Below are 27,934 nucleotides of genomic sequence, written 5' to 3' on the forward strand. Positions count from 1 at the left end.
GCTACAAGTTTATGGAGTGTTTCAAAGAGAACATTTGAGGAAGGAGAACTAGAACTGTAAGGAAAACTTTAGTCTAACTGGAAAAGTAACCTCACTCACAGTTCATGGAAGACCAAATAAAATGTGGGCCAATTATGAGAAACTAGAATAAGTGAGTGTTAGGACTTAAGAAAACATTTGTTTAACTTTACTTTAGGATGAAACAGACAAGTAGAGCCCCAAGGGTTTTTGTATTCAAAATCAATTAGGTATTTGCTGAAATTATTTACCATCTGGGCAAGAAGGAACAAGAGGCAAGGCTTAAAGCTATTTGTATAAAAAAGATTTTACATTTTCTCAATATACATTTTAGAAAGACTGTCGCCTCCCACTCCAGATCTCATCTTGCACAATATGCATAAGACAGACTGCTCCTGGTTTGTGAAATAATTTTCAGAATAATTTACTGAGTTTCTGAATATTAAAAACATAAGTATAAAATAAATCGACATTAACAGCTGCTTAATAGTGATAAAATATACTTTTATTTACTTTGTTGAGTCAGAGAGTTGTAAAAAAAATTATTGCTAAAGTAGATATCAGGCAAAAACAGAAAGGTGCTTTAGAAGTCCAGTTACCTTGGAGTTTATTTAAACTAAGAGAAAAAAGTCATAATGTTTTCATGCAATACATACTTGGTTCTTTAAATAACAATTGTGTGACAAATAGCAGAAGGAATTGGGGAATGCTGCACTTGTGATCCATACAAAACACCAACATTTTAGGTTGTACATAATTAAAGAAATATCTGAAATACTTTTTAAAACACTGTAGTAGCTAATACATAGAGGCATGCCGTGGGTGGGCACAGGAATGCAGTTTAGAAAAGAAAAAAAAAATCACATAGGAACTACTCAATTTCTTTAAAATCACTGAGCAAGAAAAGCAACATTGAACTTTCATACTGATTTTACACAACTTCTATACAGTACCTTGACTTAAATCCAAGAGCAAAAGTTAAGACTCTCCTCCTCTATTTTTGGTAAACAACTGCATGGTAAACTTAGATGACTCTTCCCCCTGGATTTTACCTGGGAGTGGCCTTTTTACATTTTTATTTAAAAGAGGGCAGGTTTGGCACTTTTATACTGATGTCACCAATGTTAATATTTCTTGGGATCTCAGGAAGATTCATATTCTTTACAGCTGATACAGCACGGGCTGGAGCTCCCGCTAAGCCAGCCTGTATACAGAAGCAAATAAAAGAAAAAGAAAATGTACAACTCAGGTGTAGCTCATCATAAAACACTTACAATGGAAGACAATGATAAAAGATTTTCATATAACAAGCTTAGGGACCAGATGGTAGTTTGAATTGGTATGGAATGGTTACTTTGAAATACTAATCTATAAAGAGAAAACAGTGACACATTAAAAAATACAGTGAACACATGCAATGGTAACAATGTAAAGATTTAAATACAAATTAATGGGCACTACCACACAATATTCACACAATAAGACCTAAATCTTCACTTGTATCTTGATTTAACTGACATATAGCATGAAGCATGATTTACATTAGTTTCCTTATTAAATATCTCTTGCAACGATCATGATATACTTTCTTTTGCTTTTAAAATGGCATTTATTGTCAATATATGCTGTGAAATAAAAATTGTAAGTAATAGATCGTGCTTGTTTAATTTCTTTTCTTAGGGATAAACCCTTAAAACATTTTAAAACAATAAAATTAGTTTTTTAAATTGTGGGGGCTCTTTTAAACTTTTCTAAGAAAGTTCTAGAACATTCAAAAAATAGGCTTTTAAGGAAAGTCTCAATCCAAAGAATATAGTTCTGCTTAAAGATGAAACTACAAGAAGAGGATCATTCCAACCCTTTGATGCATTAGTAAAAATATAATGATTAAAAATATTTTGTCATATAGCATAGATTGAGCAACATATATTCAGCTTACAGTTCACAAATTTAGAGAAAGAAGAGCATAAAAGCAAGAGGTAGTAAATATAAATAAATGAATTCTAAAATTTCCAGTAAGTACCATTAGTGCATAATACTTGGCTTTCCTATTAGTAGGAACATTTATAATTTGTGAAATAATTTTAAAAGAAAATATGCTTACAAATAAAAGAAAAATTTATATATATCATTTTTCTCACCTACATTAACAGCCTTCATATTTAAGGTTTAATTTATATACCAATTACATTTCATTAATTTTTATTCAGGCTATATAATAAAGCAAAGTCAACAAAGACATCTGAGTTCAGTGGCATCATTTTGTACAAAAATAGACAACAAAAACGAATCTTCCACTTTGATTAGATTCTATATAAGGCAATGTCCATCAAATTAGAAACACTAGCTTTAAGGTCCCTTTTCATAATTTTAGTTTTCTTTTCTTATGTAATCCTACCTTTGTTAATTAAAATAAAAATAATAATAAAGCTGTTACCTGAGAAAAATCTTGACTGATACAAAATAGGCCAGTGTAAACTATTTGCTAAATAAAGGATACAAACATTGTTAAGCAATGAAATAAAAGCCATGGATTATCAATTCAGAATTGGAAATAATAGAAAAATTAGTAGAATAGTATTAATAATAAGTATATTCTACACAGGCAATAAGGGTCATACAAATGAATAACTCCATACCCAACTAAATACTGAATAGGGCTGGAGAATTTTTATAATTTAATGGATGTTAGTTATTTTTGATGTACAACTAAAAATGTGATTGACCTCTATACTTATACCTACCTGAAGCAATGAAGTTTTTGTTATCCCCCTTCCTTCCTGCTCCCCCAAAGATGTTGGAGATACAACTAAATAATAATTAAGGCAGCATGTGTCATATTCGAAAGGGTCTTTCATTTGACTCCATTCCAAGTTAAAGGTCTAGCTACCAAAACTGAGAGTGGGTTGGGATCAAAGAAGAATCGAATTCAAAGAGGTTTCCCATCTTTTGGCTTTGTTTTACCAGGAAGTATGTTGACTACTAAGGAAGAAAAATTTACAAAATTGCAGACATCCTGGAGGTAGTATCATTTTTTAGACAGGAGGATTTTGTAATTTTTCTAGTTAAAAGACCAATTTGCCACTGTTTTCACTTTGGAATTTCCATAAAGAAGACAAATGATGAATTGACTATAGAAAAATATTGACAAAATATTTGAGCATAAATATTTAAAAAGGCATTAATTATTAAGGGATTTTACTATTGCAAGAGAAATTCTGTGTATCTGTGTATTTTACTGGACACTATGGTTTACACTTATAAATAGTAAACATAATTTTTTCAGTATTAAATGTACATGAAGCTCTCTTTTCCATAATATCCTGTACCATGAACAGCTAAAGCAAAAAAAAAAAAAATTAAAAAAAATTAAAAAACGCATCCTGTTAAATTTCATTAGACTGACTTGTATCTTTGTGACCAAAGATGGTGTCGACTGTTGGCTGCTAACGAGAATACATAAAGTCAATACAGCAATTGATTTAAATAGCATATTTGTGCTTAATATGTAAAATCAAAAGAAGTTTCTAAGTACAACAAACTACAATTCTTCTAAACATAAGCAGCAAGCCATAGACATGCAAAAGATGGGAACTATTCAGAACACGCAAATGAATTAGGAGAATCAAATTATTTCTCAAGCATGTTCAATACTTTTGTGTAGTATGCCATGAATTTAAATGGTAGGAAATTTTAAAATTGTAATATGTACTTTAAGTTTTAATTAAACTAACATTTTAAAAAGAAATCATTACTATGCAAAATATAAAATGTGAAGAAAATATGATAATGACAATCGATCAATAAGTAGATGTTTAAACCAGCTAGCAATGTTTATATATGAAAATTTAGGGCAAAAAAAGACTTTATGTCACTCAGTCAACACCAGAATGGCTATAAAACAAATTTCATTTTCAGACATTCATGAAAGTGATGCCTGAAAACATTTTTATTAAAACATAAAGTAATTTTCCATTAGGGGATCAGTTTGCTGACACAGAGGTATGAAGTAATTTTCATCTTGGTTAAGATTTTTTTTCTAGTAAGATACATTCAAAGCAACAAAGTAACTTTTACTAACACTTAACTTTTCAATGCTAAAACTTACAGAAATTAAGTTTACCTGACTTGTTAGCAGTACAGTAGTCCCCGCTTACCTGCAATTTCACTTTCCATGGTTTCATTTACCCGTGGTTAACTGTGGTCTGAAAATAGGTGTGTACAGTACAATATTGTGATAGAGAGAGGACTTACTCACATAACTTTTTTTTTTTTTTTTTTAGAGACAGGGTCTGACTCTGTCACCCAGGGTGGAGTGAGTGATGCAAATCATGGCTCACTGCAGCCTTGAACTCCTGGGCTCAAGTGATCTTCCCACCTGTCTCCTGAATAGTTAGAACTATAAGTGTGTTCCCCCATGCCTAGCTAATGTAAAATATATACATATCTTTTTGTAGAGACGGGGTCTCGCTGTGTTGCCCAGACTGGCTCAAACTCCTGGCCTCAAGTAAATCTCCTGCCTTGGCCCCTTAAAGTGTTGGTATTATAGGCGTGAGCCAGTGCACCTGGCCTCACATGACTTTTATTACATTATACTCTTATAACTGTTCTCTTTTATTATTAGTTGTTAATCTCTTACTGTGCCTATTTTAAAAATTAAATTTTATCGTATGTATGTATGTATAGGAAAAAACATAGCATGTATGAGGTTCAGTAGTATCTACAGTTTCAGGCATCCATTGGGTGTGTTGGAATGTATCCAACACAGATAAGAGGGGATTACTGTAAATACATTTTTAAACGTAAAAGTAAGATATTTCTGACAGCACAACATAGTTCTTAAAGATTTAAGATTATATAGTTGACACACAGCAGAAATAAAAAGAATGAAATTCTACTAGAGAAATAACTTGTTTCCATCTATGTTATACTTGAGCACCACCATGGCAGGTAAAACTGCAGCGACTACACCAATAAAAACAAATATATGAATCCAAAGCAGTTAAGAATATGAACTGGATGAAAGAATGAAGTACAGTATATAAAAGAATGATCATGTTTTCTCTCCCATGAGATTAAATAAATTAACATAATTAAGAGAAAGAAAACAAAATGAAGTCTGCAAATATACCAAAATGAGGCCAAACAGATAGAGACTTATACAGACATACTCTTGGAAATTTCAAGCACTTGAATCACAAAGATAGTAATGGATGGATATGGTTTGTTTTTGATTTTGTTTTTAAATTGCCAGACCCAAAAATAAACAAAATATGTGCAAGCAAAACTGAAAAAGCAGCATTACTAAAATATATTTCAAAGACCCTGAAAGCTCCCTTTTCTTCATGCAATAAACAATCAACTTTCTTGAGGGGAAAAGGAAAGTAATAATCTTGTTATTTATTTCATAAAATATCATCCTACCATCTTAAAATGTCTTTTTTTTTTTCAAGTTTGAACTACAGCATAATAAGATGGTAGTTGGAACAATTTGTACATATTAAAACCTTTACCCACCCTTCCTGCTGGAAGTTGCTATATGCACATTCATAATTTTGACCTAACAGCAAAGTGAAAGAACACCAACATTAATAAACACAATATTAAATGGTTTCAGACTCCAAATCATTAACAAAATAATGGCAGATTTTGAAAGCATGTTTTTGAGCAAAAAAGACAATGTCAACAGTTTAAAAAATTTTTCAACATGAGGTAGAATAACTTTTAATCTGGGGATATATAATAGGCTTGTTCTTTGCTTTAATGGCAGTGCTTTAATATTGCAATTATAAACATTTAGATATGCTCATGACAATTCTCTAGTGAGTAATAACTATGGTGTTTTACAGTTTTAACAAAATTAGAATGTTCAAAAATTTAAAAAACCTTCCAAATTATTAGTCATTTTGTACGGATTATCTTCAATTATAGCTTTAACATCAAACATAGGATTTGCCTGCATGAAAAAAAGAGAGCAGACTAATGACTTTCATGGATTTATTATTACTAGTTTTGACCATGACATGTGACCTCAAGGGTTCTCACCATAATTTTTTACAAGTACAAGACAAATGTGTATGTCAAGGTAGAGAGGCAGAACCAACTGATGAGCTGACCGTCCAACATTGGTATTAAAATACCGAGCCACTTTTCTTAGTCTCTACTCTTTGAAAACAGAAATTTGATTTTTTTTTTTTTTTTTAAAGGCCCATTAACAGTTCTAGTAATGAAAGCTAATGGACCCAGGTGATTAGTGGTTCTTGGCTGGAAAATAGCAGTTTAACATACATTATATACTGTACCACAGAAACTGGCAATAATTTTGCCCACTGGTGAGAATGAGACTACTATGTATTCTCTATATGAGGGACAAAATAACATGGATAGAGGGACCAAAAAAGGTACCCCAGTTTTGTGATATAGCCCACAATCTCAAAATAAGATACTATAAAGCCACCTGTATGTTGCTACTTCTCAAACACATCCAGAGAGCAAGTAAAAATTTAGTGGCTAAAAGGCAATGCTTTGTGATATCACCACAATCATCAATTCTCGGTGTTTTTCTAATTAGTAAGGTGCATAATCTAACTTCATAAGTTTACGTATTTTTTTCTCCATAGGACTCAATAAATTACTTTCATTTTGAAATTTTCAATCAGAGACCTTATAAACATTTCTTTTTCTTACATAGTTTTACACAAAAGAGTTGCTCATCACCACATACATGGAACTTTTAAAAAAGTAATTCACACAGTTAATTTATGATGTGAAAAAATATACAGGAAATATCAGAAGAAAAATGAGTTTTGTAAAACTAGAGGTCTAGAGGCCGGGCGCGGTGGCTCAAGCCTGTAATCCCAGCACTTTGGGAGGCCGAGACGGGCGGATCACGAGGTCAGGAGATCGAGACCATCCTGGCTAACACGGTGAAACCCCGTCTCTACTAAAAATACAAAAACTAGCCGGGCGAGATGGCAGGCGCCTGTAGTCCCAGCTACTGGGGAGGCTGAGGCAGGAGAATGGCGTGAACCCGGGAGGCGGAGCTTGCAGTGAGCTGAGACCGGCCACTGCACTCCAGCCTGGGCGACAGAGCGAGACTCCGCCTCAAAAAAAAAAAAAAAACAAAACAAAAAAAAAAAAAAAAAACAAAAAAAAAAAAACTAGAGGTCTATTAAAAACATTTCCAATATTTGCCAATATGCTTTGCAAAAATATTCAGGGTTTTTTAATCAATACTAAAACATTAATGTATTTTTACTGATTCTGATTATGACATGTTTGGATGTCAGAAGGTTTGCTACAATGAAAACCCATTGTATTTTGGTCAATATATTTAATTCCATTTTTCGAGCATTCAAGTTTGAAATACAGTCAAGTTTTATAAGGTTTCTGATCTTATTTTCTGTTGGCCACTGTTAATATGCACCTGAGGGCCAAAACTGTAAAAGCAATTCTGTTAAGACTTTGGAACTGAAAACCATTTGAGGGAAAAAGTACTATTTAACAGTCACTATTCTAAGCCTTCACTGCTTCCCATTTTGTATGCAAAACTCTGAAGGTTCAGCTTTTGGTTTTTAAATTCACAGCTTCCAAAACCCAGCAGGCAATTTTAAGTTAGAATCCTAATTTAGAGATGGAAAAAAAACAAATCTGTGAGAGTTAAATTAAGATTGGTTCTGCTATATGATGCTCAAAATAAATTTTACGTTTTTATACACAAAGTAAATTGTCATTTCTGCAAATGCAATTTGTCAGTTAGATGACAACGTTTTAAAAAAATGTAAACTTTCCTTTTACAAGGCAGGCAGACAAAACAGAACAAACATGACATCAATGATATACTAGTAAAATACACTAAGTCCAATAAAAGATGAAGAAACTACAAGGAGAAACTAGAATGGAAAATAGGCTACAGGGACTATATGGGTTCATTAACACAAAGAATTTTTGAGTCTGGCCTAAATAATTAATTGCCTTTGACATCATTTTGCTTTCCCTTTGTTATAGCACATATTTCTGAAAGTCAGCAATACCTTGTCTACCTGTCCTGTCTGGGAGACTGAAAGATAAAGGTCTGTAAGAGAGAAGAATGGAAAGAGCTAGAAAGATCAGGATGTTCAGAAAAAAAGAGGACTGACTTTCAAAAAGTAGTGACTAAATTCAGACCCATTTATCCATCTTAAGAATAACATGAAATACATAAAAGCTAACAGATCTCCCCAACCCCACCCCTCTACCTCCACCCCCAGGGAGTCCTTTCATTCTTAGGCAGGTTCCTGAGTGCCTCTTATACTTCCCCCGAATCCCATCAACCTCCCAGCTTAAACCCTCCTCTCCCAATATTCCAATGTTACAGTAAACCATTTTTCTATCAAAACAGAAGAGATGGAAATACATTCAGAGTCTATCTTTGCTTCTCTCTTTCAGCATCTGGGAGAGCTTTGCTCCACCTGTCTAGGTATTGGGAATTAAACTGATTCATTTTTTTCCATTACCAGAAATGTACTAACTTTAGACCAACATAATAAAAGCTTTGATTTCTGACAAAGGCCCCTAGATAAATGCATGTTATGTTTAAAAAGCTGTTTCAATTATACCCAGAATGATTTTTAAAGATAAATGATGTTCCTAAAATATTACTTAAATGATGTAAAATATTGATAACCAGTTCTTTTCATCAATCATGACATTCTCGATTTTAAACGAGCCTTTTTTTGTGTTTGCTTTTGGGATGGAGTCTCACTCTGTCACCCAGGCTGGAGTGCAGCAGTGCAATCTCGGCTGACGGCAACCTCCGCCTCCCAGATTCGGGCGATTCTTGTGTCTCAGGCTCCAGAGCAACTGGGATTACAGGCAAGTACCACCATGCCCGGATAATTTTTTCTTTTTGTATTTTTAGTAGAGACGGGGTTTCACCATGTTTGCCAGGCTGGTCTCAAACTCCTGACCTCAGGTGATCTGCCTGCTTTGGCCTCCCAAAGTGCTGGGATTACAGGTGTGAGCCACTGTGCCCAGCCAAACAAGTCTTTAAGTTTGTGCTTATATAAAAAATTTTAACTGAAATTTAGTAAGAAGATTAGTAAAAATTTATACTTTGCTTTCAAGTAATTTTGGATTATTCTGCAGAGTAATATCTCTGGTAAATTTAACCAATTGAAGTAACATGGACATGAAACATATGAAAGCTTTTGACATTTCAATGTTTCTGGAATAAAGCTAGACATCGTTCAAACATACTTAAAATATATGAAAGTTACTGAAAAATTAGTCATCATACTTTTCAGTGCTGTTTTAAAAAGATGATCAGGACTAAATGGCCTCACTTTGATTTGAAATCCGATTTCATAACTAAAATATTACCAGACATTACATGTATAGAAAATATATAATTTTGTGGTTTATCTCCAATCAAACTTAAAACATACGTTCTTGTAAAAGACAAAAAAAAGAGAAACTAATTTGGTACCAGATAACAATTATGTATGATGCAAGATGATCAGGGAATGAAAAATAGAAGTAATCAGCAGTATTCTAAACTATTTTAAATAGCATTATTTCTGTGAATGGATTTTAAGTTACAGTATTCTTATAACTATTTCCACTGAAATGTAAATTACATTTTACTGCTCTTTATAGATAAGAAAAATTGCCTTATTAATGAAGTTTTATTCAACAATCAAAAAGCAAATACCCATTATGCAATAATTAGAGGTCCTTCATGGCTTTCGTCAATATAGCACATTAACCCATTTACGCTGGAGGTTGCAAACTTTTTTTTGTGAAAAATCAGACCTTGGGGATGACCTTGAACAGTAGGATACAAATAACTCCCACAAGCTTAGCATTCCAATAATGGAACACTAGGCATAACTGTGTTAAGTAGCAGAAGAAAAAGAAGGACCACCACCAATGAAAAGGAGTTAAGTACCTGGAAAGGTGAAAATTCCAGACAACTGGTCATATTTTTTATAGATGATTATACAGAATTCACACATTACTAGATACTCATTCATTATACCAGTTATTAAAGGACTGCATCACTGTTTGTCCCTTGGCATTTAAAATCTATAACCATACAGTTTTGCAAAGCAATGTTTAACAAATGACACATATTTTAAGTTCTTTTAAAACTTTAAAAGCAATAGCTCAGGGTTTACAGTAATCTTTTCTTTACTAAATAATATATTGCAAGTCAGTTATACTAAATTAAATTATGAGTCTTTTTCCTTGTCCCAAAACAAAATTTTCTCTATTAACCTAATTTATGTTTTCCACTTTCAAAAGCCAATATTTTAGAAATTGGCTATAGGACAAACAAAATATATAGTTACTTAAGAGAATCTTAGCTCTAAATCACCATTATAAACTTATTCTTTGGGAAACCAACAGGAATGGGAAATTGAGATAAAAATGCAAGACTATTTTAAATTTAAAAGAGAATATTGGAAAATGTTTTTATAAGAAAGCTTCAACTGTTTCTAGATTTCAAATTTATTCTTCATTCTGCATTTTCTTCAATTAAAATGGGCACAGAATTGAGTTAAACTGATCCTTTAAAACGTCAACAAGATAAATTTTTCAGAACTCACCTGTTGTAAATTAATGCCAGTGTATTTTTAATACCTTGATGTTTTCATAGTAATATTTACTTTAAATCAACAGAACATCTGAGCTTAACACTAATAATTATAAATAAAGTTTTTTTTTCCAATCTGAGTTATGACTGAAAATACCAAATGTAAGAGTATCCTCAAACCAGCTGGGTGGTGAATGAGATATCAAAAAATTATTGATTTTTTTTTTTTTGAGATGAAGTTTCACTCTGTCGCCCAGGAGTGCAGTGACGTGATCTTGGCTCACTGCAACCTCCATTTCCGGGGTTCAAGTGATTCTTGTGCCTCAGCCTCCCGAGCAGCTGGGATTACAGGTGCGCTCTACATACCCAGCTAATTTTTTTTTTGTAGAGACAGGGTTTCACCATGTTGGCCAGGCCAGTCTCGAACTCCTGACCTCAAGTGATAAAACTATTGATCTTTCTAAATCTCTGCTAGGGTAATAAACAACCCAAATAATGTGAACCCAGGCGGCTCAGCTACGGCACCTGCTACTGATATTCAGACTAGTGCTTGAGGGAAGAGTCACTAAAATCCTGAAGTAGGGTTTTATACAATGCTAAAGTGCTGGTTGTTCCTCATTTATCCAATCTAAGGTTGAATGTAACAGCAGAAAGTTAGCTAAGTATAACAAACCAATCCTATAGAATGCAATAAAAACCATGGATATATATGTACCAATGTCTAAAATATGTGACTTAACTAACTTGTCAGTGAAATCTTAGGAAAAGATCTAGAATTAAAAGATTAAGGTATTGAATTTCTTTTTTGAATGTGAACTCAAACATGCTAGACATTTATTTATAACTTGAAACATTACTTACTTCCTTATAAGAATTCCATTTCCTGTCCTTGCCCTTTCCAGAAGTAGTTTTGTAACACAAAATTTATATATCTTTAAAATATTAGTTCCAAGACTTCCTTGATAATTACTGACTGATGTTTTACAAAGCAGATATTAGATTCCATTATTCAGATAATTCTTTTAAGCAATAAGATTTGGAAATGTGCTTATTACCCAAGGCAGCTATGACCGTGGCTAAAGAAGAATACACAAAGCTGTTTGGTAGATAATAGTCACAGAACCTTTAGCATACTAATATGTGTATATTCAATTTTTAAAAAACTGAATAAGCATAACTGCTGAACCTAAAGGGTGATACTGAAGGACAAACAGTGAAAGCTACAAATCATGCGTAATCTGTCATCATGCTTAGAACCTTTCTTAACTACAGCATTTTCCATTCTTACCTCAGATTTTTCCAGCTTATTTTGTGCATCAATTTGTGTAACAATCTCATTCATGTTTGTCTCCAATACCATTCCCCCCATCACCATTTCTGCAAGAATATTGTGAACCTAAAGGAAATAAAAGAACATATACCCATAAAGAAAATTGACTAAAAAGAAGTTTCATGATTCACTTTTTGTTTCAAACACCACTTCGTCTATATTAAATGTATGAGCGGTAAAAACAACTTGGAGTAAGGGCTCATAATCCACTTTCATCACTACTGTGAAGTCCTAGGCAGTTATATAATCCCCTTAAGTTAATAGGCTATAAAACATTAAGTTAATGAGCTTAATAGGCTATAAAACAAAAACAATAGTACTAGCTTCATAGGACTGTTGAAAGGAATAAGGTAATCCAATGCAGTACTCAAAACAAAGTAAATGACTAGCAAATATTAACTACCATTCTTATTATTATTATGTCAAATTTAATACTAAAATATGATTTATAAGGGTCTTTTATGCCAGATTCTTAGCCAACAATAATTAGGTTGTTATTTTACACTCATTGTACTTAATGAAGCTATGTAGTACAGTACTTCTAACAGGTTCTAGATTGGAAAAAGGTAGAATTTTTAAATTGTGGGTACTTTTAATAGTGCTTTTACCCCCAAATCCTCTACACATGTAATACTCAGATTTCTTCTCATAAATACATCTTATAATGACTAAAAATGGTGTCTTCTGTTGCGGAGTAAAAATATAACTTCATGTCTTTTCATAAGGTATTATTGGATCAAAAAAATCAACAATTCAGAGCTGAATTACATTTCACAGAAGAATCTACTCTGCTCTATATATATTTTAAAATAATGTGGTAAGGTTAGAAATGGAGACTCCAAAATTAGATAAGCATGAATACTGACTCTTCCACTTATTACTTGTGGCCCTTGAGCAGTTACTTCAGCTCTCTGAGTCTGTTACCTTATTTACAAAACAGAGACAGAAATAATATAGGCACCTCATAGAATTACCATAGCAATTACATAAATAACTCATGTAAGTGCTTAGCACAGAACTACTAAGTATTATAAGGTAATTTATTTTTTTTCAACAAATTCTTTTTAGGAGTTAAATACATATTATTTGATTTAAATTTCTTTGTAAGATTCCATGCAAATTTACTCATAATTTTAAAAATATCGCTGGAGGCTGGGTATGGTGGCTCACACCTGTAATCCCAACACTTTGGGAGGCTGAGGTGGACGGATCACTGGCAATATGGTAAAACCCTGTCTTTACAGAAAATGCAGAAAATTAGCATAGTGCCTCGCGTCTGTACTTCCGGTTACTCGGAAGGCTGACCCAGGAGGACTGCCTGAGCCTGGGAAGCGAAGGGTGCAGTGAGCCAAAATCGCAGCACTGCACTCCAGCCTGGGCAACAGAGTGAGACCCTGTCTCAAAAAAAAAAAAAAAAAAATCATCATTATTTACTATTTTTCATTTTGGAAATATGGACACCTCATGCACAAATTTTGAAGACAAATTTACATAAATTACTTTTCCTAGCCAACTAAACCAAACCAGACATCACAGTGTTTTGAAAACTACCGTAACTTAAAAAAAAAGTAGAATATAGGCAAATGACTAAAAGTTCATACAGAAACTTATGTATGAACAACAACAGTCTCTACCACACTCTGCATCCATTATTAGGTCCCTTTATCCAAAGCTAATCAGTCAGCTATATCTTAGGTATCCTAGAAAACTTGCTGTGCACATACTTGTTATACGTGTGTACATGCATATCTAATTTACACAAATGAGAACATATTATATACGTTAATTTTTGCAGTTCTGCAAGAAAATAAAGAATTGAAAGTTAGAGTCAGGAAAGAATGAGAAATTAAGTTAGGAAAACCATAAAAGAGACTGGTGACAAATGAAACTGTATTGGTAAGAGCAAACGAACAAAAATATAAAAATTTAAAACAGTGAATCAACATTAATTATTAGACATATATTTGTATAATGAGATCTCTCACTGATCTCTGTCAGAGAAGCAAGTTGCAAATATGGAAAATGAGAAAGCCAGAAGAAATTCTATAGTATTGTACTAGATTCTGAGGTATTAAGAAGTGGTCAATGATTTTTAATATACATATCAAGATCGAGAAACAGCTGTGTGTGTATACACACTTCTATTTCCCAGTTCAGTTCACTAAGAACCAGGAGTCATGTCACCCCAGCAACAATGAGCAAACACAGTGCCCAAATCGTCATTTCTAAACATCATTCTCCACTGAAAGAAGCCAGGATTCCTTGGAGAAATGGCTGACTTAAGGGCTGGAGCAGAAAATATATAAGATGCTCTGTTCACTGAAAAGGCCAAGAAACAATGAGCAGCTTCATAATTATGAGCACCTCTAGACTGTGGTTACTATATACTATCTCCAGCACAAAGGAATCAGGGCTCCTACAAAGATGGGCAGCTTGAACATAAAAGAAAATAATGTCTGCAGTTGACTTAAAGCAAATACATTAAAATTTTTATGTCATAGGATACTAAAAAACTTAAATGATCTTTTTTGGTAGATATTAGAAAAGCAACCAGTTATGAAAATTGGTAAATATAAAAAAAAAACACTCTAGAATTTATCTGGCCTTTCCTATATAAGCTGTGCCTTTTATTTAAATCCATCTTTGTCTTCAATGAATTATTTCATTCGGCCGGGCGCGGTGGCTCAAGCCTGTAATCCCAGCACTTTGGGAGGCCGAGACGGGCGGATCACGAGGTCAGGAGATCGAGACCATCCTGGCTAACATGGTGAAACCCCGTCTCTACTAAAAAATACAAAAAAAAAACTAGCCGGGCGACGTGGCGGGCGCCTGTAGTCCCAGCTGCTTGGGAGGCTGAGGCAGGAGAATGGCGTAAACCCAGGAGGCGGAGCTTGCAGTGAGCTGAGACCCGGCCACTGCACTCCAGCCTGGGCGGCAGAGCGAGACTCCGTCTCAAAAAAAAAAAAAAAAAAAAAAAAAGAATTATTTCATTCAATGTGTACTTTTAGGGTACTGAATATTATTTCTACCTTTAATTATACTTTCTCTTTTCTCCCAATATTTCTTAGTTCGATCTAATTTTATTACACTATTCTCTTCCTTTTAAATATGAGACTCTACTGTTTATACTTCCCATTAATAAATATCTCTCCCTCTTAAATGACTTTATTATTATTTATAAAACAAATATCAAGTCTTTCTAGATCACTGAGACCTTGTTTTCCTACTAAAATACTTTAATTATTCCTCATTCTTTTTTCTCTCAACTGGATATGACCCTCCAAGTACTTGTATAATACATGTTAAATGCATCCTTCAAAGTCTCTTATCTTCTTCATATTTTCTATATTTCAGTCTTATGCTTTGAGATTATTTCCTACACTTGATCTTCTACCTTTAATTCAAGCCTCAATTGTGACCCCCGTCTTTAAAACTTTTCAGTCTGAAAAACTCTTTTCAAGCTCAAGAAGACTTTTCCAAATCTTAAGTACTTTTTAAATCATTTTAAAATTTCAAGTGAGGCCAGGTAGTGGCTCACATCTGCAATCCCAATGCTTTGGGAGGCCAAGGCAGGAGGATCACTTGAGGCCAGGAGTTCAAGACCAGCCTGGGTAACATAGCAAGACCCCAGTCATACCAAAATAAATAAATTTTAAAATAATAAAATCTCAAGTGTTACTCTATCTTCTCCAGTACTTCTTTTCCATGGAGCGTAATTTCTGATTGTTCAATGTGTCCATCTCTCTTGTTCAGATGGCAGTGCTTTTTTTCCTATTGGCTTACTGTGCTCAGGGCTGGCCTCCAAGATGTTATTAATGACTAGCTCCTTTATTTGGTGAAAGTAAAAGGAGTTTCTCATTCTGTGCCTGTGGTTAAAGACCAGGCTATCAAAATCCTCAAGAGGGACCAGGTTGGAGGAAAACACTCTGCTCTTAAGTCTTCATTCTCTCAGCCTCAAGGGTAGGAAAGACACTTGGCCCTCCAATCAGATCTCTACACTAATCACTTGTGGAGGCAAGTGGGGGAATGCAGAGAGGAGAACAGAGTATATTAATAGCTGTCATTATCAAAGTCATACATCCTCCAAATCAAGCCCTGCACAGAATCTTTAGCTGTCTCATTTTGCCTTGGATTTGGATGCTTTGTTCCAATACGGGCAACAACACGGGGCCACCCAATTGAACTCATACCATACAGGAAATGGGCAGATAACTCAGCAGCTCCTCCCAGCAACTCCACAATAAACATGTAGTCTAAGTAAGAAACAAACTGAATTATTCATATTTTAGGATTTTAGGGGTAATACACAGCATAACTTAGCTGCACGTGATAAAGGGTCTGACTCCATTTTTGATGTTTCTCTGCTCACAGCCTTCAAGTTCTACTAGTCCCCATTCCTCTTCTGCTTCTTATCTGGGCAAGCTGTTAAGGTCTGGGTGCTCCTTCCTTTACACTAGTGGAAAGTTCAGACTAGCTAAGACCTGGCCCACATGCAGAAATCCTCACCCCATTCCCACCACCAAACCACCAGAAAACCCAAGCCCGGTGTTGTTCTCTGCTTTCTCCAGAAAGCCTCATTATGTGATAAATAAACCTTTTCCAAACCTCTTAGGGCACCTGTGACATTGTTAGTCTCTACATCCAAACCAATTGTGAGTAGGGGCGGGTCTGTCCCACTGCTTCAGGGTGACCACACTAGCCTATGTGATTGATACAGCTATTAGCATGTAAAGATTTATAAAAAGAAACTGGTAACAACCACAATAAAAGAAAATGTGTGACAGTGGTTTATAGGTTGGACGGCTGGCCACATGGAAACTTATATTTGAGGCTAGGAAGTTACTGATGCATGTTTGTAGTGGCAAAATATTTGGTACAATTATCATCTGTGATACCTTGAAAAGCAGATAAATTTACCCAATGAAAACTTTTTTTCTCTCTGACATAGAAACTAACAATGTTCTGGATAGTGGCAGCTCTGTTACCATGGATCCCAAAATGACAGCATGTGGAATACGATAAAAATACTGTGTGAATAGGAAATAACCCTTTTTTGTTTCAAGGGGTTAACATTTTCATGTTTGCTACTGCAGCATAAATTAACTCATCCTGACTGATAACAAAAGGGGTATTCTCTATAACTTTCTCTTTTCATCTACTCAGTTGTGACCCAGAAGCAGTCTGAGGGTTGTGTGCAAACCTCTCTGTCTTGCCTTTAAGAAAATGTGAGCCGTGACTGGGCGTGGTGGCTCACGCCTGTAATCCCAGCACTTTGGGAGGCTGAGGCAGGTGGATCACGAGGTCAGGAAATCAAGACCATCCTGACTAACACTGTGAAATCCCATCTCTACTAAAACAAAAAACAAAAAAATTAGCCAGGTGTGGTGGTGGGTGCCTGTAGTCCCAGCTACTCGGGAGGCTGAGGCAGGAGAATGGCGTGAACCTGGGAGGTGGAGCTTGCAGTGAGCTGAGATCGCGCCACTGCACTCCAACCTGGGCGACAGACTGGAAAGTCCAGAGAGGCTTAAAAGTTGAAATTTAAAAATAAATATATATTTTTTAAGTTGAAAATAATTTTCATCAAAGTGCTGAAAGCAAAGTTAGCATTGTCTTGGAGAATAGAAAGGAAATACTTATTTGATCTCTGACTCTTGGTATCCTAAAACTTTTGTCTCCTTGCCTTGAAAAAATAAAACAAGATCTTAGCCCAGAGAAAAGAGAGACAGTTAATTTTGGCAGGTTCTAAAATAGTGATATAGTGTTGTGTAAAATGAACAGGGTACACAAAATACATATTGTATGATTCCATCTTCATTGTTTTAAAGATGTATTTGTTTAAAGATTATTTGTTTTAAAGATGTAAAATCAAGAAATATATATTTTCTAAAATGTTAACACTAGGCAATCTCTGGGATAGGGATGATTTTCACATATTTTTCTCATCTGTATTTTCTGATTTTTCTAAAATGAATGCATACTAATGAGAAATAAAAGTTTTAAAAACATTTTGTATCATGTATGGAAGTTGCAGATGAGTACAGCTTAATTTTCTTCAAAATTTTTATTCTCTTTCTCTAGTAAAAAAATACAAGAACCTTACTCTTACCACCACATTTCACAACAGAGTCCTCAATTTTCTTAAAAGATGGTAAATGTATTTATATAAGCTAATGATGACCTCTCAGCAGTCATTTTAAAACACAGCTTTCTAAAAATTTTAACCATGTACCAAAACATAAATTTTTTTCTTTTTTGAGACAGGGTCTCACTCCGTCACCCAGGCTGAAGTTCAGTGGCACAATCATGGCTCACTGCAGCCTCAACCTCCCCGGGCTCAGGTGATCCTCCCTCCTTAGCCTCCCAACCAGCTAGGACTACAGTCGCGTAACACCACACCTGGCTAATTTTTGTATTTTTTGTAGAGACTGGGTTTTGCCATTTTGCCCAGGATGGCCTTAAACTCCTGGGCTTAAGCAATCCTCTGGCCTCAGCCTCCCAAAGTACTGGGATTACAGACATGAGCACCTGCACCTGGTCTTCAAAACATAATTTTGAATATTGTGAACCCTAATGACTAAAAATAACAAGAGTCTTTTTAAGTGTGAAAAAGCATTAGACATAGTAATTAGAGAAAAACAGCAGAACACTAAAAACAGACTCATAAATATATCATGTTTAAGTACTCTGTCCAAAGTGAATTAATTTATAAAATCAAATCACTTGGTAAATGAGAGATATGATCTAGAATATTGGCTAAAGAGAAAAGTATTTTTTTGACATTCACAAATAATGAAATTCATTCCTTGTACTTTGATTGTGATGCTGGTTACATGTACTATACACACTTGTCAAATCTTAGTTTGGTAAGCTTAAACTTATTGACTTTTAACACCTGTAAATTATGCCTCAATAAAGCCAATTTTTAAAAATCACACTGCATTTTTTTTTTGCTAAAAATTTCAGACTATCTTATTCAATAGTTGAATCACTCATAAAGAATCTCTTAGATTATACAAACTTAATACAGAATAAAATCCGCACATAGTGCAAGTGGAATCTCTTCCTCCTAAGTTCCGTGTCACAAATATCTACCAATACTGGTAGAAATCTGTCATTCTTTCTCTCACCTCCAGCTTTCAATAAGCCATCAAATCCTATCACTTCTACCTTCTCCCAAACCTCATCTTAGTGTTTTACCTTCTTTCAAACCTCATGGTAGTGTCTTAGTCATTTCTTTCTGGACTACTGCAGTAAACTCTTAATTGACTTCCCCGTGTTTAATTTCTCAACCTATCAATCCAATCTCCATAACACAAGAAAAAATCATTCTATCAAAAAAATATACAAACAAAGCAATAATAATGTCAGTAAAAACCTGTTGAAAAACATTAAATTGCCTCACAATAAAGTTCAAAGGCATGGCATTAATGGTTCTTTTAAATTAGGCCTGTTGATCAATATCAGTCCCTCCTCACAAAAAGGCCTATATGTTGTATCTCTGCCAGTAGGACCATCCTCTCCTTTTCTATGTATGAAATATCTACTAATCCCTTAAAAATCCAGTTTAAATGTACATTCCCCCCTTCACAGTCTCCTAGGGAGAGGTAAGTGGTTCAGCTGTGTCCCCATTAACATCCTGTACATACTATTATTATTTGTTAATGCCATTGTTTCCGCCCTTAGATGTGGACTCCTCTAAGGAAGGAGCTGAATCTTCTCCACCAAGCACAAAGCCTGGCTCATAGTAAAAACAATTTATGAACTGAATAATAAAAGAATAAAATAAAAGAAAAAATAGAATTATTCATTAAAGCCACTTCTGCTATGACAATTATAAGTTAATGTTTTTTTAAAAAAGCTTAGATGTGACAATAGAAATAGTACCTTGTCTACATGGAAAATCAAATCCAGTTCACAGACATTTTCAAAACATTTGTCTAATGTTTCCACAAATACCTATGGAAAAAGAAAAACGGTTTTGAGAACTGTTTAAATTTATTCAAACCTGTTATCTATAAGGAAGGCAATTCTTAATTATGAACTAAAATTTTGTATTATACATTTATCTTTTTCAAACTAAAAATTGTATTAAATGCAAAAAAAGTAAAAAAAGAATAGAGTCCTAAAAATACCAAGTTTAACTACAGATAAACTACTTTTCAATACGTAAATATAGAAAACAAAGTAAACTTTTTTTGAAAACCACTAAAACTAGAAAGTCTTAGCACCATTTCTTACCAAATCACTTAAAAATACTCAACTAAGTCTCCTTATTTTGACATGAGTAGGGGAAGAAAGTTCATTAGGAAATATCTATCAAGAGAGGTGAGGCACAGTCCAACTCCCTACTATATCTAATGTAGCCAGTAACTTTTAATTATCAAATCAGTATAAAAGACCACTAAAAACTACTTATGGAAAAAGCACAGACTTTGGAATCAGACTTAACCTGGGTAGAAACTCTAAACTGAGTAACTTGTATGACCTCGTGTGGAAAAGAGTCATCTCAGCAAACTTGCATTGTTCAAACCTGCACATTCCCATAAATGGACTGTTTTCAGGACTAGCCCTTGGCCAGCTCCTGAGAACTAAGCTCCGACCTTTCAGAAAGTTGTCCGATTAGAGTGTTTTCGTGTGCTGGAGGTCTTGGGTCATGCTGTACCAGTATGAGCAGGTACTTTATGTTAATAATGTTGATTTACAGTGAATATAAGTTTTTTCTCTGAGGATCTGAAGCTTAAGTAGCCAAGGTCAGTCATGCAGGCATGACATACCTATGTGACTGACCCCCCAGGGTAAACTTCCCTGGTTGGGAATACTCTGTACACATTATCACATATTTTGGGGGAAATTAAACATGTCCTGTGTAACTCCAGTAGAAAGGAACACCTGACAGCTTGCAACTGGAGTCTTCCAGACTTCATCCCACGTGCCTTTGCTGACTTTACTTTGTATCCTTTCACTATAATAAACTATAGCATGAATATAGCAACTTCTGAGTCCAGTGCATCCCAGTAAATGATTGAGATGGTCTTGATGATTCCTGATGCAAACCTTCAAAAATCAGTCTCTTAAATTCCACACTGCATAGTTGTCACCAACTATTCGATTCCCATTTCTATTCTCACCACCCCTTTCAGTGGTAATTTCAAATAAAGTGACCATACAATTTATCATCCCAAACAGGGTAGTATTAAAAGTAAAAAGAAACAGCTATTAATACTAAATTATATAATAGGATGCAATATTATCATAATGTAATAACAGCCTGGAACAACAGCTATAAACCAGGACTATCCCTAGTTTATTGAAATGAATAGTCATCCCACTATTCACAGGTGATCTTATGGGGAAAGAAGTAAAATGTACACAAGAGGCTTCTTGCTATAGTTGCTCCTACATAGGGCACCTTTCTACACATCCACAATCCAAGGTTCCTTCCTGGCATCAATGTTAGATGGTTAAGTGGACATGTAACTACAGTTCATCCTTGAACAACATAGAGTTTGGGACTCCAACCCTCCAGGCAGCTGAAAATCCATGCATAACTTTGACTTCCCCAAATCTACTAATAGTTTACTGTGGATGGAAGCCTTACCAATGACATAGTTAATCAACACATATTTCATATTTCACAAAATATGTGAAATAACGTTTTCATGCCTGCTGGGGTACAACTTCATGACATTTCCCAAAAATTTCCTTTTCTTGCTGTTCAACGGTCTGTATGCTGGATCCACTTATCTTGAAATGCAAAGCAACCACAGCTGCAGATCTCAAGTTAAGGGACATACCAAGCGAGTCAACTTTTGCTGGTAATGTCAGGACATTCTCTGCTTCTTGGGGGCACTGTTACCACCACTAGTGGCACTTGGTATGGGAGTTACCATGGTGTTATTCAAGGATTACGATATTGAGTAAACATGATGGAAAATACCTAAGAACCAGGAGAGATTACTTTTTGCTCATGGGGACATAGCAATTAGCAGGACATAGCAATTTAAGCAGATACTCAAAACACTTGACCTCACCACAACGAGGTGACAACAAAATTATTATAGTTAATATATACAGTTAATTTTGTCTAGCTATAATTTATTTTAATTTCTGTGGGTACACAGTAGGTATATATATCTGTGGGGTACATGAGATGTTTTGATCTGTGGGGTACAGGCATGCAATGCACAATAATCACTTCAAGGAAAATGGGGTATCCATTCCCTCAAGCATTTATCCTTTGTGCTACAAACAATCCAATTATACATTTTTACTTATTTTTGAATGTACAATTCAATGATCATTGACTATAATCACCATATTGAGCTATCAAATAGTAGGTCTTATTCATTCTATTTTTTTGTATCCATTAATCATCTCCACCTTTCTCCAACCCCCCACTACCCTTCCAAGTCTCTAGTAACTATCCTTCTACTCTCTATGTCCATGACTTCAATTGTTTTGATTTTTAGATCCTAAAATTTTAAGTAAGAACATACGATATTTGTCTTTCTGTGTCTGGCTTCTTTCACTTAACATAATGATCTCCAGTTCTATCCATCCAATGTTGTTGCAAATGACAATATCATTCTTTTTGCTAGTACTCCATGTGTATTCATCTGCTGATGAACACTTAGGTTGCTTCCAAATCTTGGATATTCTACACAGAGCTGCAACAAATATGGGAGTGCAGACATCTCTCTGATATACTGATTTCTTTTCTTTTGAATATATACCCAGCAGTGAGCTGGATCCTATGGTAGCTCTATTTTTAGTTTTTTGAGGAACCTCCAAACTGCTCCCCATGGTGGTTGTGCTAATTTACGTTCTCACCAAGTGTACAAGGGTTCCCTTTTCTCCACAACCTTGCCAGCATTTATTATTGCCTGACTTTGCATATAAGACATTTTAACTGGGATGAGATGATATCTCACTGCAGTTTTGATTTACATTTCTCTGATGATCAATGATGTTGAGCACCTTTTCACGTGCCTGTTTGGCATTTGTATGTCTTCTTTCGAGAAATGTCTATTCAAATCTTTTGCCCATTTTTTGGTTGAATTATTAGGGTGCATGCAAGTCTGAAATCCAGTGGGGGAGTCAAATCTTAAAGCTCCAAAATGATCTCCTTTGACTCCATATCTTACACCCAGGTCACACTGACGCAAGAGGTGGGCTCCCACGGCCTTGGGCAGCTCCAACCCTGTGGCTTTGCAGGGTACAGCCTCCCTCCTGGCTGCTTTCACAGGCTGGTGTTGAGCGTCTACGGCTTTTCCAGGCACACAGTGCAAGCTGTCAGTGGATCTATCCTTCTGGGGTCTGGAGGATGATGGCCCTCTTCTCACAGCTCCACAAGGCAGTGCCCCAGTACGGACTCTGCGTGGGGGCTCTGACCCCACATTTCCCTTCCACACTGCCCTAGCAGAGGTTCTCCATGAGGGTCCCATCCATCTGTATCCTTTGTAATATTCTTTATAATTTATAATAAGTGGGTAAATGTGTTTCCCTGAGTTCTGTAAAGTGCTCTGGGAAATTAATCGAACTGAGGAGGGGAGTCACAAGAATCCCAATTCACCATCACTCAATCAGAAGTGCAGGTCACAACCTACTACTTGCAGCTGGCATCTGAAGTGGGGGCAGCCTTGTGGGACTGTGTCATGGGATCTGATACTATCCCCACGCAGACACTGTCAGCACTGAATTACAGGACACCTAGCAGGAGAACTGCTTGGTGTGTGGGGAACAAACTCCCACACATCTGGTGTCAGGTGTATTGTACTGAGTGACTGTGGGGGTAGAGGCGAAAAACCATCTTGTATTTTCCTTTTACAACAGGTCAGCCACAAGTGAGATTTTAGTTTAATTTTTTGGTAGGTAAAAAATTAGTATCATTTAGTATCCACCTAAACTCCCAACTTTATTTATTTCTCCTCAAGGCCTTGGTGACATGGTACCTGAAATGACTTTATTCATTCTAACTAATTCAGATACATTTTTCCTCTTTGATACAACAGACTCCTGTTATGAGGACTGAATGGGGTAATGCTGCTTGAACACAGGTAAGCAATGAACAAATATTAACTTTTCGGAGCAAGTCATAATAGGCGTGAAAAGAGGAAAATTCTCGCTGTTACCAGGGCAGTCCTGATGAAATAGCTGAGAAAGTTCTTTTTCTTACTGTTTTGCTTTAGACCCCTATTAATAGGCACATCTGCTTAAAGAAACTAGACAGCCTGGGATGATACCAGGGCTCTGGAAACAACTCAAGTGACTGGTGACATTTCCATTGAGAAAGAAGAAAATATTTACTTTGAAAATAGTCTTTAACTTAGAAATCATTTGAATATTTATTTAGAAAATCATAGTTAAAAGTTATGGAAAATAAAGCCATTGAAGTTCTACCCGCTGCTTAAATTTTTACTTAAGTGTAACATACACATAGAAAAGTACAAAAATCATAACATATAACATAAATTTTCTGTATAATCAACACTCAAATCATGTTTTAACATTACCAGCATTATAGAAGCCTTCTCAGAGTCCATCAGTTACTATCAACCATCAAAGGTAACCAATACCCTACTTTCTAACACTATGAATACATTTTATCTATGTCTGAACCATATTAAAATGAAATCATAGAATATATGCTCTTTTGTGAGTGGCTTCTTCATTGTTATCTTTGTGAGATTTATTCAGGTTATTACATAATACAACAGCTAATCATTCTTAGTTGTAGAGTATGCCATTGAATTAGAATATCACAATGTGTCCATTCTACTGGTGATATAAATTTGGGTTGTTTCCAGTATGGTGCCATTACAATTAGTACTGTTAGGAACATTTCTTACACATCTTTTGGTGAACATATATATATATATACACATAGCTACTGATTGTATACACGGAATAGAACTGCTAGGTCAAAGAGTCGCGTAGGTTAAGCTTTAGTATATAGTGCCAAATAGACTTTCAAAACAATTATGCACACTTAAGACTTTAAACAGCAGTATATGAGAGTTTCTGCAGTTCTATAGCCTTGTCACCACCTTATGTTACCCATCTTTTAACTGTACTCAAGGGTGTGTGGTGGTATATGATGATATTAATTTGTACTTCTCTGATATATGACTGTGTACCATTTCATCTGTATTACCCATTTAGATATCCATTTTCATAATGCCTGTTCAAGACTTCTGTTCATTTTCTATTGGTCTTTTTATCATTATTTTTTCTTAAACATGGTCTCACTATGTTGCCCAGGCTGGTCTCAAACTCCTGGGCTCAAGCAATCTTTCTACCCCAGACGCCTGAGTAGCTGGGATTAAAGTGGTCTGTGTTTTCTTATTGATGTATAGGAATTCTTTATATATTCTAGCTACAGTCTTTTGTCGTATGTATTATAAATATCTTTGCCAGTTCTGTGGCTTGCCTTTTCATTCCAAGAGCAGAAATTTTCCATTCCAATAAAATCCAATTTTTCAGTGTTTTTCCTTATAGTTAATATTGTTTTATGTCCACTTTAAGGAATCTTGGCCTACAGCAAGGTCAGGAAAGGGATTCACTCAGAAGAAAACAAAAGCTTTATTATTTTACTCTTCAAGTTTGGACCAAATTTATCTGAAATTGATTTCTGTGTATGATGTGGAGTGGTCTTACTCGATTTTAAATCATTATTAGATTTACTAATCAGAATACAATTTCCAGTATGCCTTTATTTTTTCTTTCTTAATTTTTCTAATTCCATTGATTACCTATATGTTGCAGTCATCCTTTTTTAACTGTTAGAAGACCATCCTGGTAAAAATGCTGTCTAAATAGTTCCCCTTCACTTACATGTATTTATAAAAGATCAGCAGAACCTACTAAATGTGCAGATTATATTGGGCAAAAAAGAAAAAAAAAGTTTGTGATAGCATTAAGTGTGCCTCTGGTAAACTAGGGAGTGGTAAAAAATATGGGTTGCCTATACAGGCAGTACAGTACTGTGTTGAGGATACATGCTTTGAAACCAGGAAGACACACGTGGCTTCAAATCCCTGCTCTGTGGCCTTAAGTATCATTTAACTCCTTTAAATCTCAGAACTATCAGATAGAGACAAAAGTACCTACTTTTCTGGATTATCATAAAAATTGAGTTAAACAATTTAGAGGGCCCAGCACAGTTCCAAAGACCCATTTAATAAATGGCAGCCGGAATTATTTATCTGGCTGTTCAAATTATGTGATAATTATAAAATTAAAATAGAAATAGAAAATTGTAATTCTGCTGATAAATACTGATATAAAACGAAGATAACTACATGCCACAACCAAGACACTGTGATTTGTTAACTTAGAAAGGAAAAATGCTGTCCACATTTAATCCAGAACAATACCAAGTGTAAAAAAATGTGAATACTATAAAAAAAGTACACCCTGCAGCAAAATGTCATTTTTTATAACTGCATGTTCTTAATTTATGAAAAAAATCTTAAAATTTAAAGCACTCAGATACTATGTTCAGTTTTTAAAAATCAAAAACCTTCTTCAAAAGACTTTCTATTAATTTTCTTTTGATTTAGCAAAAATTATTCGATATAATTAGAAATCTAGAGCCCTAAGGTCCATACACACTGATGATCTGTTACATGGACAAGGCCAACAAAAAACAAATAAACGACCATCTGAAGTGAAGAAATTAGGGGGAAAAACTAGAGTCTTGATGGTTCTAACCATAACAACAACAAAATTGCTGTTGCATTATTATTTCACAAGGAGAAAGATAAAAGGAGCTAAGACCTAGAAGTGTCATAGTAAATAGCACCCTCTTGTGTCTCAATTTTAAAATGATAAAGTTTCAAGACAATTTCAATATAACAGGTATCTAACTACTACTGAGTAGCTATTCAGGTGCCAGGGATATAAAACCAAAGACCTAAACTCTGTCCTCAAGGAATTCAAAAGCTGGTGGGAGAAAAATTACTTCTAATTTACAAAAAAGAATAATATTTTGAATTGTCCTGCATTTTAATTACCTAGTATTCAAAAAATAAATACAAAAAATAAATAGATTCTGAAAAATGCCTCCTCCAAATATTAACAGTTCTCCTTTCCAATGCTATTCTAGTTATAAAACATTCTTGTGTTTTCTTTATCTTTACATTCAAGCCATAAACAGTGACCTACATATCCAGGCTACAAACAGTAACAGGTATCTATTATGTGGCAGCTTAGTACTGAGTACTCAAGAGCACAAACTTTAGCATGTGTATGCTCAAATTCTAGCTTTGCCTCTAACTCTGAGATCCAGGGCAAGTTATTTAACACTAAGCCTCAGTTTCTTATCTGAGCATAATAATGGTATCTATATCATAGAGTTGTTTTAGTGATTAAGTGAATAAATATAAAGGGCTTAAAACAATGTCTCACAAAAAACAATACACATTAGCTAGTATTATAATAACAAACACACGGAAAAATAAAAATGCACACAAGATAAAATAAAAATATCACAAATTACCCTTAAACAATACCACTTATTTGGCAGATCCCCTTTCAAGTTTCTAAGTCAAAAAAAATTTTGTTTCCCGGTTTAGAAATTTCTGTTAAAATTCAGGAGGAACAGATCCTGCTGTTTTGAACCTACAATTATAAATGAAATAAAAAAGGGTTACCCTGACATGTTATAAGATAGGAGAAGTCTTTAGTGCAAAAATAGGAGGCATAAATTTAAGGATACTAATATGCTGAAGCAAAAAAAATTTTTTTTCATCACCAGTAAGATGTTCTAGAGAGAAACATCTTGGTTTAACTCAAACCAATAACTAAAAAATACCATTACAAATACTGAATGTACCAACAGGTCTAGGGAAGGCAAACTGAACTTAAAATCAGATCATTTATCTTTGAAGAACAATTATGAATGTAGCCTAGGTACACTCTCCAATATGTACTACTGCATGTACTATTAAGAATCTTTAAAGTATGGTGTTTAAGATATGTAAATAGCACTTGACTCAACATATGACTGC

General features: G+C 34.7%; 1 protein-coding gene across 6 annotated transcripts in view; it reads right to left on the minus strand.

Annotated features, from left to right (window-relative positions):
* Positions 1 to 501: 501 nt before the first annotated feature.
* Positions 502 to 27,934, minus strand: part of AP3S1 (adaptor related protein complex 3 subunit sigma 1) — a 72,161-nt gene continuing 44,728 nt past the window's right edge. The window contains exons 4-7 of one of the 6 annotated variants that reach the window (XM_033181499.1): positions 19,809 to 19,880; positions 11,883 to 11,990; positions 8,052 to 8,092; positions 2,455 to 2,503 (exon numbers count right to left, since the gene is read on the minus strand). In XM_033181499.1, the coding sequence (XP_033037390.1) occupies positions 8,057 to 8,092; positions 11,883 to 11,990; positions 19,809 to 19,880 (216 nt within the window). In that variant the 3' untranslated portion in view covers positions 2,455 to 2,503; positions 8,052 to 8,056. The other 5 variants (XM_033181494.1, XM_033181495.1, XM_033181498.1 and 2 more) reach the window with 5 other exon arrangements.

The sequence above is a fragment of the Trachypithecus francoisi genome, unplaced genomic scaffold (genome assembly GCF_009764315.1).
Source record: "Trachypithecus francoisi isolate TF-2019V2 unplaced genomic scaffold, Tfra_2.0 Lachesis_group2, whole genome shotgun sequence".
NCBI classification, from domain to species: domain Eukaryota; kingdom Metazoa; phylum Chordata; class Mammalia; order Primates; family Cercopithecidae; genus Trachypithecus; species Trachypithecus francoisi.